Source organism: Embiotoca jacksoni, unplaced genomic scaffold, assembly GCF_022577435.1.
Source record: "Embiotoca jacksoni isolate LCO1_2020_lvr unplaced genomic scaffold, fEmbJac1.0.p SCAF_26, whole genome shotgun sequence".
Classification (NCBI taxonomy): Eukaryota; Metazoa; Chordata; class Actinopteri; family Embiotocidae; genus Embiotoca; species Embiotoca jacksoni.
The window spans coordinates 3,353,965-3,368,493 of record NW_027185377.1 but is presented as its reverse complement, the minus strand read 5'-3'; the positions used below and the strand labels follow the sequence as shown (position 1 = coordinate 3,368,493).

At 42.9% G+C, this 14,529-nt stretch overlaps 1 protein-coding gene across 1 annotated transcript; it reads right to left on the bottom strand.

Annotated features, from left to right (window-relative positions):
• Positions 1-187: 187 nt before the first annotated feature.
• On the bottom strand, positions 188-14,254 carry plxdc1 (plexin domain containing 1). The gene is made up of 13 exons (XM_069160150.1): positions 13,656-14,254; positions 6,587-6,783; positions 3,404-3,547; positions 3,258-3,327; positions 2,699-2,821; positions 2,491-2,609; positions 2,283-2,385; positions 1,865-1,960; positions 1,695-1,776; positions 1,554-1,614; positions 1,343-1,466; positions 1,073-1,233; positions 188-955 (listed from the first exon to the last, which is right to left on the bottom strand). Exons 1-13 carry the CDS (start codon positions 13,729-13,731, stop codon positions 830-832), a joined length of 1,482 nt encoding a protein of 493 aa, XP_069016251.1. The 5' UTR covers positions 13,732-14,254; the 3' UTR covers positions 188-829.
• Positions 14,255-14,529: the final 275 nt, after the last annotated feature.

Sequence of the window (14,529 nt, the reverse complement as noted above, 5' to 3'; positions counted from 1 at the left end):
CAGCATCCAGCTGCTGGTTGTGTGCACAGCTGCAGCTGCTCTGCCTTGCTGAGAGCTGGGCATGTGGTTGTTGATTAGGCTGCTGTTGTCCTCAAAAACATTCCTGCCACAACCTTTTTTTTTTCCTTTCCAGCTTTTTCACCACACATTTGAGATTGACATCGACACTCACCGCCAGTTTTTTTTTAAATTTTTTATTAGAAGACATTTAAACAGAAAGGTTTGAAGAAAACTCTCATAACTTGAAACTCTAAAATTCATCCAAACAATATTTCTCCAGAGAAGTTCAAGATGATCGTTATAATCACTATCAGTTATATAGCTAAATATCTGCTGTAGTGAAGTCCACATGTAACATTTATGAACCAATCATTGCTCGCGAGAAGTTTCATGAAACAAAAAGGAACTCCATGAAATGGATGAAAACAAAAATCACAAAGTTAAATTGAGCTGTACATTGGTTTGCAGTATGAAGGCTAATTTGATTCATTCCCTGACAGCCCCTTGCATTGATGGGTTTTTTGGACAGTCACACATTTTGTGTCTCAATGTTTCTGTACATTGTTTTCCTCTCAGACCCTCCAACCCTTTGGATGACATGGCTGATCCCTTGTGTGATGGCAAACGGACACAGAGAAAGCTGGCGAGAGCTGAGAGCGGTAACAGTAAACACGGTCCAGCCACAAAGGTTGGAGTAAGGACATCTTGTGTCGATGGTTCTGCCGGAATATCATCTTCTTGTAGTACCGTCACATTCCTCAAGATGGTGTCCTTTTTTTTTTTCTTCTTCTTCTTCTTCTTCTGACTGGGTCCTGCAAGTCCAAGACCTTCAGCAGCACTGCTCGGCTTCGATGAAACCTTCCTTTTCATGACCCCCGAGCTCGACTTCAGCGTAGCTGGAGTGACAGCCCTGGTTGCGGAACTTCATAGAGGGCCAGTAGTTATTGGTACGTCGCTACAAACGACAGACAGTCATGGTTAAAGACACGGGGGACGGAGTATGTTGACTGTTGTATGAACATGTGGCGTGTCGGTGAAGCCGGAAGGATTTTTTAATTTTTTTTTGTCTCACCTGCATGAGGTAGAACGGTGGGGCGACTGTGGGGTGTGTGTTGATGTAGTAAACAGCCAGCAGGGTCAGAGCGACCAGCAGAACGAGGGCCGCCACGACGCCTGCTATGATGGCTGTGTTCTCGGTTATGCCCTTATGGTTTGGAGGGCCCGTCTGTAAATCTGAAAAGGAAGGAAAATAGAGACGGTTGAAACCACCTTTGTAGTTGAGATGAACCTCTTTTTACGTACAGTCGCTGTCTTGTCCCACCCGCCCCCCGCTGAAACTCACCCCTCGTGACAGGCTGGTCTTCGAGCGTTGCTGAGGAAGGTGTTGGACCTGGAGACGAGTGGTTGAAGGAGCTCATGGATCCCTCGGGTAGCACTGGGTTGTAGTCCTCGCATGTGCCTTTGGCCTGAGCGAACGCCGCACAGGAATTACTCAGGAAACAGGCAAACAGCTGCTAATCTCTCCGTTTGAATAAACCGGTGGTGTAACTCACCTCTTCGGGGCAGTTGTAGTCGAACCACTCTTGTCTGTGCCGGTCGATACCGTCGGAGCATCTGAAACGCAGCAGGAACAAAATGAGAAGAGACTGCGCCGTTGTTTTCACGGCACGATTTAAAATCCAACTTCATCTCACCGTTGAAGCGTGTTGCACCATCCGCAGCCGCTTGTCAAGTTAGATGTTAGGCAGACGTCGCAGGACGTGTGCTGAAGGCAAGCTGGTGGAGTGGAGACACACCGCGGTTAGAGTGGTGATTAATGAGGCCGAGGCCCTTAAACAAAAGGCCCGTTTGTGAGAATACTTACTGGGCAGAGGTGTGAACTCAAAAGCGGATCCGCTAACGACCTTTGTGGTGTCAATCTCAACACGGTGATATTCGTAGATGGTATGCTGCTTTGGATCTTCAAAACAAATATAAAGTATTAGTTGCTATTACTGACATTGCCAAAGGCCATTTTCACACCGGAAAGTCTGGACCACCATCCAGACCGAGGTTGCTGTTTTTGTTATGGCCTACATTTTTATCCAGTTTTTCAACCTGACTTCTGATTTCTTCGTCTGACCAAATTACAATTTCCTCCTCGAGCCGTGCGCTGACGCTGCTCACTTTTTTCCCCTTCTGTTTTTTGTTTCTGCCCCAACTCTGTGTAATGGGTTTGAATGTCCGAACCATCCTAAAAAGTGTTAGAGACTGATATTATCTTACATTTTTCAATAACTGACCTGAGGGCTGCGAGGCATCGAGGGAGGCCATCAGAAAAGCATCAGAAAGTCCCACTTTCACTGGATGCTCAGTGGAATTAATTTTCTCCACTGATACAGGGATCTTAAAAAGAACAGCAGAATTTCTTGTAATGTGGATAAACCGGATGTACAATCTGAGGATTGCTTCTGAAAAAGAAAAGCTACGCAGTTGAAATCCAGAACTTACATCTCTGTAGTTGAAAATGATGGTTCCATTTTTGTGGAGGGCTGCCTGGAACGTAAAAGGTCCTTCAGCCTCTCGGTCCTTCAGCTGCACTTTATCCCACTGCACCACAAACAGATTACCTGAGCAGAGTACGAGATACAGAAGGCCGGTCAGAGATCACCGAGCAGCGTCCGGACACTGCAGACTTCGCCGAGGACCTCCTACGTACCGTTGTCCGAGTACCTCACTGTGGAGTTCTTAGAAAAGCTGGGGTCGAAGTTGGCCATGAGGGGAGCGATGTACTGTGTGGCAGTCAGCATTCGGTGAGTGACGTCGCCCATGAAGATGAAGCCTGGGGAGAAGGAGCCACAAACACAAGTACACGTGAAAAAAACATTCCAACAAATTCGTTTTTTTTTTTTTACTATTTTAGGACAACAGCTGCACACATGTAGGTTTACGCTCATTTGTTGCACTCGATATCCATTTTCAGATCAGCTGATGAAATGTTTTCGTGCACAGAAAATGTGGACAAACAGAGGACTCTTTTGAAGGGATATTTTCTGAAGATGAAAAAAAACATAGGATTTAGGACATCGACAGCTATAAGCAATTAAGAAAAAAAAGAAAAGAAGGCATTTACATTTAATTAGATTTGTTATAGCCTGGTAAGCCTGAATATTTCCCCAGGGTAGGACAAAGTCTCCTTCAGTGTGCCAGTAGACATTTGGTCTTTTGATTGAAAGTAGATGAGTGCCGCTACAATATCAAATATAAGGTCGACTCACCTCCAGTTGCTACAATAATTTGTCTCAAGTTGTGTCCATAAAAAGGGAAATCAAAGGAAAGAGCCACCCTCTGTGGAAAAAGAAGAAATGTCAGACCCGTGTGGGTGCAAATTGGACGTTAAGGCTTGTCTGTGCCGCCGTCTCACCGCTGCCTGTCGGTGAGTATTGGACAGGATGCCGTGGATTCGGACTTGGCTCTTGTGCAGGTTGTTCAGATCCACCCACAAGTTGTCAGTCTGTCTGTCTGTTGGACCGAAACTCAGCCATCTGTAGTACCTCTGGGAGTCCTCCTGAAGAAAAAGAGGACACACGTTAGGCAAGCAAAGTCTTCATGTAAACAGGATTCATGGAGAGGTAGTTCAGAGTAGGTTTAGGATTATTTTAGGTAAATTAGGGCTGAATGATTCTGAATGATTTGAGGAAAATGTATATGTTACAATTAGGGCTGGGCAATACATTGGAATTACGTCAATATCATGATATGAGACTGCATATAATCTCTGATTTTGGATACTGTAGTATTGTAATTGTGACATAAGTTTGGTATCATCTTGGTTTTAAAGGCTGCAAAAAAGAAAAGTGACATCATTTTCTAGACATTCTAGCTCTTCTAATATTTCCCTTCATTTGCCTTTTGTCATTACATACATGGTAGTGATGATTATTTATTAGTTTTCACTCTGATTATTGTCTGGAAACCCTGTTGGCTTTAAGGTTTGCTCAGCCACTATAAAGGGCGAACCAATCAGTGACCCCAGTGGGGTTTGGCCAAGTGAAATGATGATGGTCAATGTTGATTGGTTAAAGGCTGTTCCAGTAGTTTTAAAATTAACCTGAAGTCTATGCCCATTAGGATGGAACGACTGGAAACAATTGTCAATGGAGCGTGGCCTGACCCATATATTCACACTGTGAATTTAGGTCTGCTTATCCTAAGCTATTGCTGTTCATCATCAGCGCCTTAATCACTGTACCAATGGGAACCCCCCCAGTTAATAGTTTTTACCTGTTGTCAAGCAAAACATGAAACGTGGTGGTTCAAGCTTCTCAAATGTGATGATTAAAGACTTTTCTTTGTCATGTGATAGTGAAGCGAACGTTTTTGTATTTTGATCCGGTAGTTGAATATAAAAGAAATTTTAATATATCATCTCCAGTATTGGGAATGGATGGCCATTTTCTTATTTTTAAACAAAATAATCCATCACAATATATAATCAGTAGATTGATTGGTATTGAAAATAACAGTTAGTTGCAGCCCTTATTTGTTTCATTCATATCTCAAAGAAGATGAAGATGAGAATATATCTCATCAAAAGATATTTATTCTTTGTGAAGATTTATCAAAGTTTGGACACCTTCTGTTACTTATTTCTATTAGATTATCAATAGTTGTCTGCATATTTCTGTTTACAGAAGGATTCTTTTGTCATTTGTATTTTTTCATAGTTTTCATGACATTAATAATATCTTGACCAGAACATTTGATTTTTTTCCAGACATTTTACCATGACAAGTGTGAGGAACAAACCAGAGAGGACCGAGGCCGACTGATTGGCCAGTGGGTCCTATTTTCATGGTCAACATCCCAGAGTCATGAGGTAAGAAATAAACTCCTTTACACTAAATAATGCTGTTAAGTTTAAGATTTTCTCCAATTTTATTCTCATTTCTTGTGGAAAAATATATTTTGTCCACGCATGAAGAGAAACTCAGTCTTTAGTTGTTCTGCTCACAAGTTACAGATTTGCAACCTATAAAAAGTGGTCAAATGAAGTTGTTGTGTTTTAGGATTTTATGCCAAAAAAAAAAAAGGTTGGAAGAAACTTTACTGGGACATTAAGGGATTTGTTTCCCCAGATGTGCACACTTAGCTCCACTTGGGGGAGCTGTTTACACGTTATGCACAAAGCTTTGACAACAAGAGCTTCATACAGATCTCCAGTCTTGATGGCATTATTAATGTATGCCACAGTTCAAGGTGACAGAGAGCAATGGTTCTGGGGTTTAGCGTGGGCTCAGAAAGTGGAGCAGTTAAATGCAGCGCTCTCACAACCTCTCCGGCTGCTCCATATACAGCAAGTGACCCACTTTTTTTCTTACATCTTCCTGACACCAGTCTGTGTTTTCTAGAGGGGGGGGCAGGAGGGTGTTTCTAGGTGAGGAGAATAATCATATAGTTTTCCCTCACAGCTGACTGTTTTATTGAAGAGAGTTTGGAGGGTCTCGGAAATTGGGATCAGACCACCCTCCAGAAAATCAACAGCAGCCGCACAACAGAGCTACTTGTGATCTTGTCCAAGTGAGTCATTCGCGAGCGCACACACGCCAAAACTCATGCACAGCCACACTTAAACAAACACTGTAAGTTGGCAGGACGACGACGTCGTCTGTTTTCAATTTGAATTGTGGGGAGAGAAAAAAAACATGTACAACACAATTTATTTGGGTTGAATTTTAGTGAGGCTGATTCAACTGAAAGATGAGTCTGGGACACAAGACACAAATAAAACTCCATCACACACACACACCCACTGATCTAAAAGGTAATGAATGGAAAATGGCACAGAACAGTGACTTTCTGCTTCAAGCTCTACCTTCGACTCAACCTCTGAACCTTTAGTTTCTCTGGCCTGGCAGGGTAAAGACTTTGTGTTATTACAAGAACCTGAAGCGATTTATATTTTGCCTCTCATTAATCCAGCATTCACACAGTTTCACACAAATGGCAGCAGGTTACCTTACATTCATGAAACTAACCTGACCAGTGGGTTAGTGTGTTGCCTGAGGACATGTGGGGATCAAATATTTCATCGCTCCAAAATATCCATAATCAGGTCAAATCTTCTACATTTCCAGTGAAGTAACTGTTTTTTTTAAACTTTCTAAGAACCCATTAGTTTCACTTTTTCACTGAGCCTGAAATGGTTTTTGCTGATTCATGGTTTCCCCTTGTCAAAGTGAATCATAGTGTTTTAAAATATAAACAACAAAGAAAACCTGGCTAGTTTCTGAATTAAAAGTACTTTCAGCACTTAGGTTAAACAAGAACGTGGGGTCAGCTTCCTCCGGGTGGTGCCTCGTCTTCAAGGGGATATTTAAGACACTTTTTTTTTTTTTCAGGGATTCTGTTTTTAAAACGTGTCAGCTGGAGATGGCGTTTTCAACCAAGTCCCAGAAGTACTGCTAATTGGCTAGCTCCTCAAATGTGCCAGCTACAAAATTTAAAGCGGTAACTCTGCCACTGCAAACTGCATGTGAGAAGCCTTGACGGGCTGTAGCAGCAGTAACTGTGGGCTTTACTGAAGGGTCAGGTGTTTGCATCTCACCACTATTCGGGTCATGTTGTTGTCAGGCAGGGTGCTGATATCAACTCCTCCTTCTCCTCCTCCTCCTCTTCCTCCTCCTCCTTCAGCCTGCGTGTTGCGAGCTTCTCTGTGCCTGTGTGGGGTCTGCTGGTCTCTCCTGGTTCTGTGAAAGCTGGACGGATCCCCCTCTGTCCGCAGAGCCGTCCCGCTTCGTGCATCTAGAACAAGACAGGCATTATTGTGACTGAGCAGAGTCAACACTGCATGCAGCGACATTCAGGGAGACTGAATCCATGAGCAAACAGATGACTCGTGTCTGCAGCATCAAGATGTTTTTTCTCCCCTTGAATTTTTCACCTGTAATTGACCATCAATTTGAGATACACTATGGGGTCAACAAATGCTGCACCACATTTGCCATTGCAGATTAATTTAGCTGCTTTTGAGACAAACATGATTATTGAATTTCCTCCTTGATTTCAAAACATGTGAAAACGATCTCATAAAATGAGATGATAAAAAACAGTTTTGCCTTCGTACCCTGTGGTCACATCTGCTGTTTATTAGTTACCGTAATCTGAATCATTAACAGGGCATACATATCTAAAGAAAATTAAATCCATGTTTTAGGAGTCTTGGAGCAATTACTCGCGTAAAGAAACCTCAAACGACACCCTGAAAAAAAGATTTATGAGGATATTTTGTTTACATCTGTCATGCAGAAATAGTGGCATGATTCCTTTTTAATTTCTGCATTTTGAAACTAATGATGTGGCATGTGTATTTTGGCTGGTTATAATCTAATTGCGAAACGTGAACCGACCTTCATGTGGTGCCAGCGTTGTACTTCAGTCAAATAATCCCTGTGAATGCACACAATAAGTATGGAGTAACGTTTGTGTGTGTATTCACATCTCTGCAGGCCACCTATGTTTTGTGTGTGTGTGTGTGACTGTGACTGTGTATGTATGTGTGTGTGTGTGTGTGTGTGAGAGACATCTGTTCATCAGATCGTAGAGGGATGTTTGTATTTCTAGAACCAATCCGTGACTCACTGCCATTTTTAGTCGCCAGTTGCAAGATCAGCAGAACTCGGTGACGAACTCACTGATTCTTCAGCCGGGTGAAGGACTCTGCCTTATTTGTCCTTGCTGAAGTTCGAGGGATTAAATCCAGTTAGCTGTCTGGATTTTATTTTATTTGAGCTGTTAGTTCACTGAACTGAGCTGTTAAGCAGCAGAATGTTATGAACATCTTGAGAAAGGGAACAAGAAGTGCCGGCCTGAGGTTCAGCTGCCCTCTCTTTTCAAATTGTGTTTACAACATAAGACCAAAGGTATGTAGATACCCTCGGTCATGTCGGTGTACTTTTTTTTGTAGTTGTTTTGGAGCTGTTTTATTGGGCTGGCTAGGTCTGTTTGTTCCAATTAAAACCTTGTGCCAGCATTGAGTGATATTTTAGACAATAGTAGACTCACTGCTTTGTAGCTGCACTTTGTGTTTGGTCCTTTTCTCGTCTCCGCATGGCAGTGCATCTGTACATAAAACCAGGGCCATAAAGAAACGGTTTTCCCAGTTTGTTGTGGAAGACCTCGACCGGCCTGCACAAAACCGTGACCTCGACTCCGTCCAACACCTCTGGGATGAACTTCAACCATATTTGGAGAGTGAAGTCGGCCGAAATGGGAAATCGCTGCAGATAAGTTCCAAAATCTTATCAGAGGAGTCGATCCTCTTATTGCAACATATTAATGTTAAAATATACGTTGTTTGCACCAAATGTTTTCCCTCAGATATCACAGTGGAACTCTGTGTTGACAGTCTGACCCTGGGGGACAAATTCACAGTGCACAACCCCGCCAATGTCAACGAAAACCCACCTGGTTGCCCCTGACCCGAGGAGCTTTCTTTTATACAGTTAGATAAGGTTGTTCTAGTAGAACAGTTAGCTTAGCCTAGCATACAGACTAGAAAAGGAGGGGAAACAGCTGACCTGGCTCTGCCCAAAGGAACCAAAACATGCCCATCAGCACATTTAAAGCTCACTAATTAGCATGTTGTATACTGTTTGTTTTACAGAAATTGTACATCAACAAATTGTGGTTTTACGGTGGGTTGTGCTTGACTATGTCTTGGCCAGATACGAAATACTCTACAGTTTCATCATCAGAGTGAACGTTTAGTTATTTTAAGGTTCCAAGAAAGTGAGACATCCTATAAAGAGGACTTTTATATTGTTAGTCAGGTAAAACAAAGAGACAATGAAAATAAACTCTTAAGAGACAAAATGGAACGAGAATGAAACGGAGACAGGTTCTCACACACTCGAGGGAGATCGCTCTAATGAAGACTCCTTTTTGATTACGGTGCAGCGGAAGCTATTTCCACAGCTTCAGAACGAGAGGCTCCTAATTGGGTCAGATTGGCACTTCCAAACAAACCGAGGAGGCGTCAAACAGCAGGGGGAAATGATGAGGAAGAGCCTGCTAGAAGTGGCCGATCGGGGACCATTAGTTCTAACGGAACACTTTACACGTCTGGACTGCAGTCCAGAAAATGCTGACATTTTTCTGCAACATAAGTCACTCAGATTTTGCCAAGTGATGAAATTGTTTTCTTTCCTGGAACATCTCTAACCTTGTCTAACTGCCTGCAGGTGGGCCTGAATGATCTTCTAACAAAAAAACAAAAAAGAAAAGGGCTAAAAAGAGTTCAAGAGTGGGCTGGGCTTTGTGTATAAGAACTCAAGTGAAGGCGCCGACCTTGATAGTGTTGGGTCTGGCCGACACATGTGGACCACTGGAAATGCGCAAACTGGTGCAGAAAAAAACATCCTGGTGAATTTGACATGAGGCCCAAACCACTAATGTCTGAGGTGACGGATGTGACAAATTGGCTGGTGAATAGTGTGTGACCTGACTGTAAACATGCACCCTGGGGCTCCTGCTGTTAGATTAAATGGGTTCTGAAAGTCTTCTACATGTGGAATATTTCTATTCCTGTCAATTCACCTCGACTGTATTTCTTTTGTGCAGATTTCCCACTTGTTAATCCAACATATCTTGCAGTGCCAGGAGTGTTGACCTGAGTGGGAATCGAACCGCTCATCCTGCATGCTCCTTTTTTGTGTGATTTAGCAACTGCACATCAGTTATTTTGAGGCAAAGGCACCAGCGTGGCTGTGCTGTCCACTATATTTGCTTCCTCAGATGGGTCTGCATTGCAGCATCCACCTTGCAAATCTAGTGGGTGTTGGGAGTCACATCAAACTAGGACACAGCAGGTTGAGCTGTGCACATTGTGCTATGAATGGACATATTGTGTTGATCTCATTGCCGTGTCCCACGCGCCCCTTTTCCTAGTCCCCTGATCTCTTGCTTTCTCTGCCTGTCTTTTGCCAGAAACGTACAGTAGCTCTACGGCCTGCAAAATTTAGACTATTTATGAATACTTTATTAATTCATTGTCATACATATAAGAAACAAAAAAAAGTTTCTGTTTGAATGCAGCTTATGAAGGCTCGACAGCAGCTGAGGATTGACAAGACAAAAAAAAAACAGCGCCGCGTTCCCCCAAGTTTAACAATCTTTAAGTCTGTTCCGGCGGATGAAAACTAAATTTCCTCTTTCTGTTTAAATGCACAAGACTTTGAAGCTCTAAACGCAGGCGAGGATACGTCGAGGGCACAAAGACATGTACTCGGTCACAGAAAGGAGAAAAGAGAAATTATCTGCAGGCCCATTAAAAGAAAGCAAAAGGCCAACATCTTTGCTCCAGAGGCTGACGCGCTGAAGAAAGTGAACCATTATGTACCGTGCAAACACAGCAGAGGAGAGATGATTAAATCTCAGGATACAAACAAAGTCTTGACCCTGAAGCAGTCCTGTTTTGTGTACTGATGGAAATGAGACACAGTCCTACTGTCAGGACAGAGATTCTCAAAGTAAAGGATCTTAAAAGAATCATTATTGGAACAGTAATCACAACACGAGGTCACTGCGGTTTGTCACGTGGTGGGTTTTTTTCTGCGTTTGGTCTTGTAAAAGGGTGGTCAGTGTTAAAACCAGCCTGGAGTTTATGGCGTGGGAGGAAGTCATTTGGCACCTCATCCTCAGAAACAGCAGTAACCATAGCACACAACCACAAATACTGGCAGCTGGACTGATAAGGACCCGAACAGAAAAAGGAAAAATGCGCTGTTAAGATAAATATGGATGAACTCAATTAGCCTCCAGGTTTAGAAACGGTTGAAAGGGATGAACTGTCACAGATGGGGATGTTTTCTGCTCACGTTTGCAATTGATTTTACAATCTGAGATTATTTTAGCGAGAAATGTGCAGTCGCTCCTTATTAGCTAACCAGAATCAAAGTACACTTTAGTTCTTTGGTCATCAGATTGATATACATTTAAATTTCCTTTAATTTACCCACTTTAACACCAATATTCCCACAGATATTATGCAACTCCAGTCATCAAAACCTCACATCTGTTACCATTTAGGAGGAAATATTGTTATTTGTCTGCTGCTTCAGTCTCACCCACTGTCCTGTGTTGATCTGTGCAGTGTCAGATTAAGTTCAAAACTTTCTTGTATAGTTTCCATCTGGTTTAAAACTTTACCAGCTCCGATCCATCCATCAACTCGTCACGATGCTGCTCCTGAACTTGACGTCTCTCTGAACTTAACGCCTCTTAACGCTGCTTCATCTTGACAACTGTTAGCATCTTATAAACCTACATACATACGTAAATTCTGCATGCCAATTATTGATTCTTTTCATTTTTGAAGTCACAATTTGAAGCCATGATGTGCAAATGCAACCTCAGATAATATCACTTTACTATTAGTGGCCCCGTCAGACATGCTGTCTCAACTCCATATGGGGAATCAGCATCCTGGTGACCTGCTCAACCGTAGAGGTCTTGCAGCAGGGACACCGAGATGCTCCTGGTGGGGGATCGAGTACTGACAGATGGACCAGAGTTTCTAGCTACGCCGTTGTGTACAAGTTAAAAGGGGCAAGAGTGAGTCACTCATTGAGTGAGAATAATAATGTACTTTAAGAGAGGAGATTTGCATTTCTGTAGATGGCGATGTTTGGTCCGGGAGTCAGTCTGTTGTCCTCTTATGTCCTGACTGAAATATCAACAGCTGTTGTTCAGACATTCATGGTCCCCAGAGGATGAAGCCATTCCGATCGACTGACTCTTTTCTTGTTGCCACCACGAGGTTCACATTTGTGGTTTTGAGAGAAATTTCTTGACAACTATTAGACGGACTGTCATCATTTTTGGTTCAGATACACACAGAGGATGAATCTTAACTGAAGATGAACTTCAGGTCAAACATTTTCTTTGTCAAGTACTTTGGTTTATCGCCTGCAACACAAATGTCGTCCCCGTCAGCCTCAGTTGTTCTTAGTGATCATTTTGCCTGTTAATCATCAGGATGCTAACGTTGCTATCGCCGATGTTAGTCAATGCTAATGTTAGCATTTAGCTGAAAGCACTGCAGCCTCACAAACCTGCTGGCATGACTGTAGCATGTCTTTTGCACCTAAATTATACATTAATGACAGATCTCATCTCACAACTTGATATCCTGCGTAGCGCAGAAATGTAACATCACACCAGCATTTGTAAAAATCAATTTAGGCTGAATCACCGTGATCAGCGGATTCTCTAAAGCCGGTGAAGTAAACGCGCAAACTTTTGCATGGAGTTCAACTTTGGTGAACTTTTGACTCTGAAATTTGTGCTTTCAATCAACTGCAGATGTGCAGACGGTCTTGAGGGTCCTGACCTGTGAGAAAACGGGGACGGCCGTGCACCCAATTTTATGTAACTCTGCTGGAGTGTTAACAGCTCTGTGAAAGAGATTTAGCCCAGCCTCCAGTCTACGGCGAGACAGGAGTGAAAGGTACTTGCCATTGATTTAAAGTGATTGAGAGCGTGCTTCTAGCACTGTTTATTTTAGAGCTGTTCCACTTTCTGTTGTCAGAAAGCAATGATATGAAGTTATCAAACTGAAGGGAAAAGGACCTACATTGGGGACGTCGCTGTAATTAGATGAAAGCTGACAACTTGATCTGGATCTCAGGTTTTGGAGTTTTTTTCGTGGTAAAGATGAGCATCGACGCTCTGCTGGACTTCAAGTGGCCTTATGTCGGGGGAGGGGAGGGGGGGGTGTCTCTCTCTGGTCTTTGTATGTCGGGTTGTCCTCTGCAGAGCTAGGCCCCTGATCAGAAGAACTGGGACCACAGGAGAGGCCAGAGTAACTGGAGCACCACTGATTGTCGGAGGAGGAGGAGGAGGAGGAGGAGGAGGAAGAGGAGCGGCAGCGGAAGAACGGGGGCTGGCTAAAAATAATACATCTCCAAGGAGAACAAAAATACATACATGCGGACACACACACACACACACACACACACACACACACACACACACACACACAGCCGGATGGCAGAGGAGTATAGAGCATCCATATACAGGATGCACATAACAAACAGGTACACATCATTTATAGACGCACTTTGAGATGTGATACAGCGACATAGAAAAGTACAAAACTTTCCAAATTTAAAAATTCCCATTGATTTTTTTTTTTTTTCTACTTTTGTAAAACACCTCCAGCAATGTCAGTGTTAAAATAACTGGGTAGCCTCAAACATTTAGATGTCAAAATGCATTGATTGTGACTTCCAGGCTCATAAACACCAAATAATTGGCTTTTCTGGTCGGAGCTTTAGGAATATCATCTTTAACCAAAAAAACAAAAAAACAAAAAAAAGAAACAGACTCTTTCATGTGCTTACTGTGACTGACAGAGAGAAATGTCATGGGACCTGTTAGCTTCACACATGCACATATGCATAGAAACATTTACTCACACATGCAATCCCACCGCAAAAAAAAGTGCCCCAATAGATTTTAAGCATGCCTGTTGCAGGAGGTGGCTGCAAAGAATTCAGGTCAGATAATATTTGGCTGAACCTGTGCAGCACCTGACAGTCTGTTTTTTTTTAAACAAGGTAGTCGAATGGGGTTACTGTTCGTCGACCTGTAAGTGTGTTCGGTGTGAGGCTTACCTTCACGCTCTTGAGCCCAGACTCTCCCCAGCTCAGCCTGGGAGAGACAGATGAGGAGAACAGCACAAAGCCCCATGTCCAGCTGACTCTTCTCCCTCCTTCCCCGACTCTTTATCACTCCTCTCTGCTTCTTTTTTTTCTTTTTTTTTTTTTCTCCTGTTTCCCCCTTCTCTCACTCTGCTCGAGAAGAACGGGGCGCCTCACTCCTCCACTCCCCCACCTTTCGTCGCTGTCTCTTCGCCTCTGCTCTCCCACACGACTGCTTTTTTCCTCCCTTCAGCCAAGGTTTACAGCTTTTTCTCCCTCCTCTGCCGTCTCCCCGTCTCTGCTTTACGTCCTCGTTGGGCCCTCAGAGTAATATCTGCGATGACGAATCCATGGCAAGAGAAGAGTTGACATGCAGCTGAAGTGTTGCAGATTGGGGGCTTGTGTTTTCTCTTTGCTCCAATCTTAATAATTTCTCCTCGTTGAAATAGCTCTTTTCGTCCCGTCTCTCCACTCCCCCCGTCTGGATGTCTGTCTGTCTCCTTCCTTTCGTCTCTTTCTCTCTCAAACACAGCTCTGGATTTTTGTAAGACTTCCCAAAGAGGAAATATTTATGTATTTCAAAAAAATGTTTTTCCTTCTAAAACAAAAAAAAAGAGGATGTTGGAGTTGGGAGGAGCTTGTCTCCCTCATGTGGAAGCATGTTGAACCAAAACAAATGTGATTGTTAAACAGGGGAAGTCTAGAGAGGAGCTTTCACAGAAGTTTGAGGAGTTATTAGAAAAATCAATACAATCTTTAGGCTTTTTTTTTTTTTTTTTTTTTTTTTTTTTTTTATATACACGCAAGTTTACTAAAACCAGTTTTCCTGCTTCTTATAGTGGAGGAT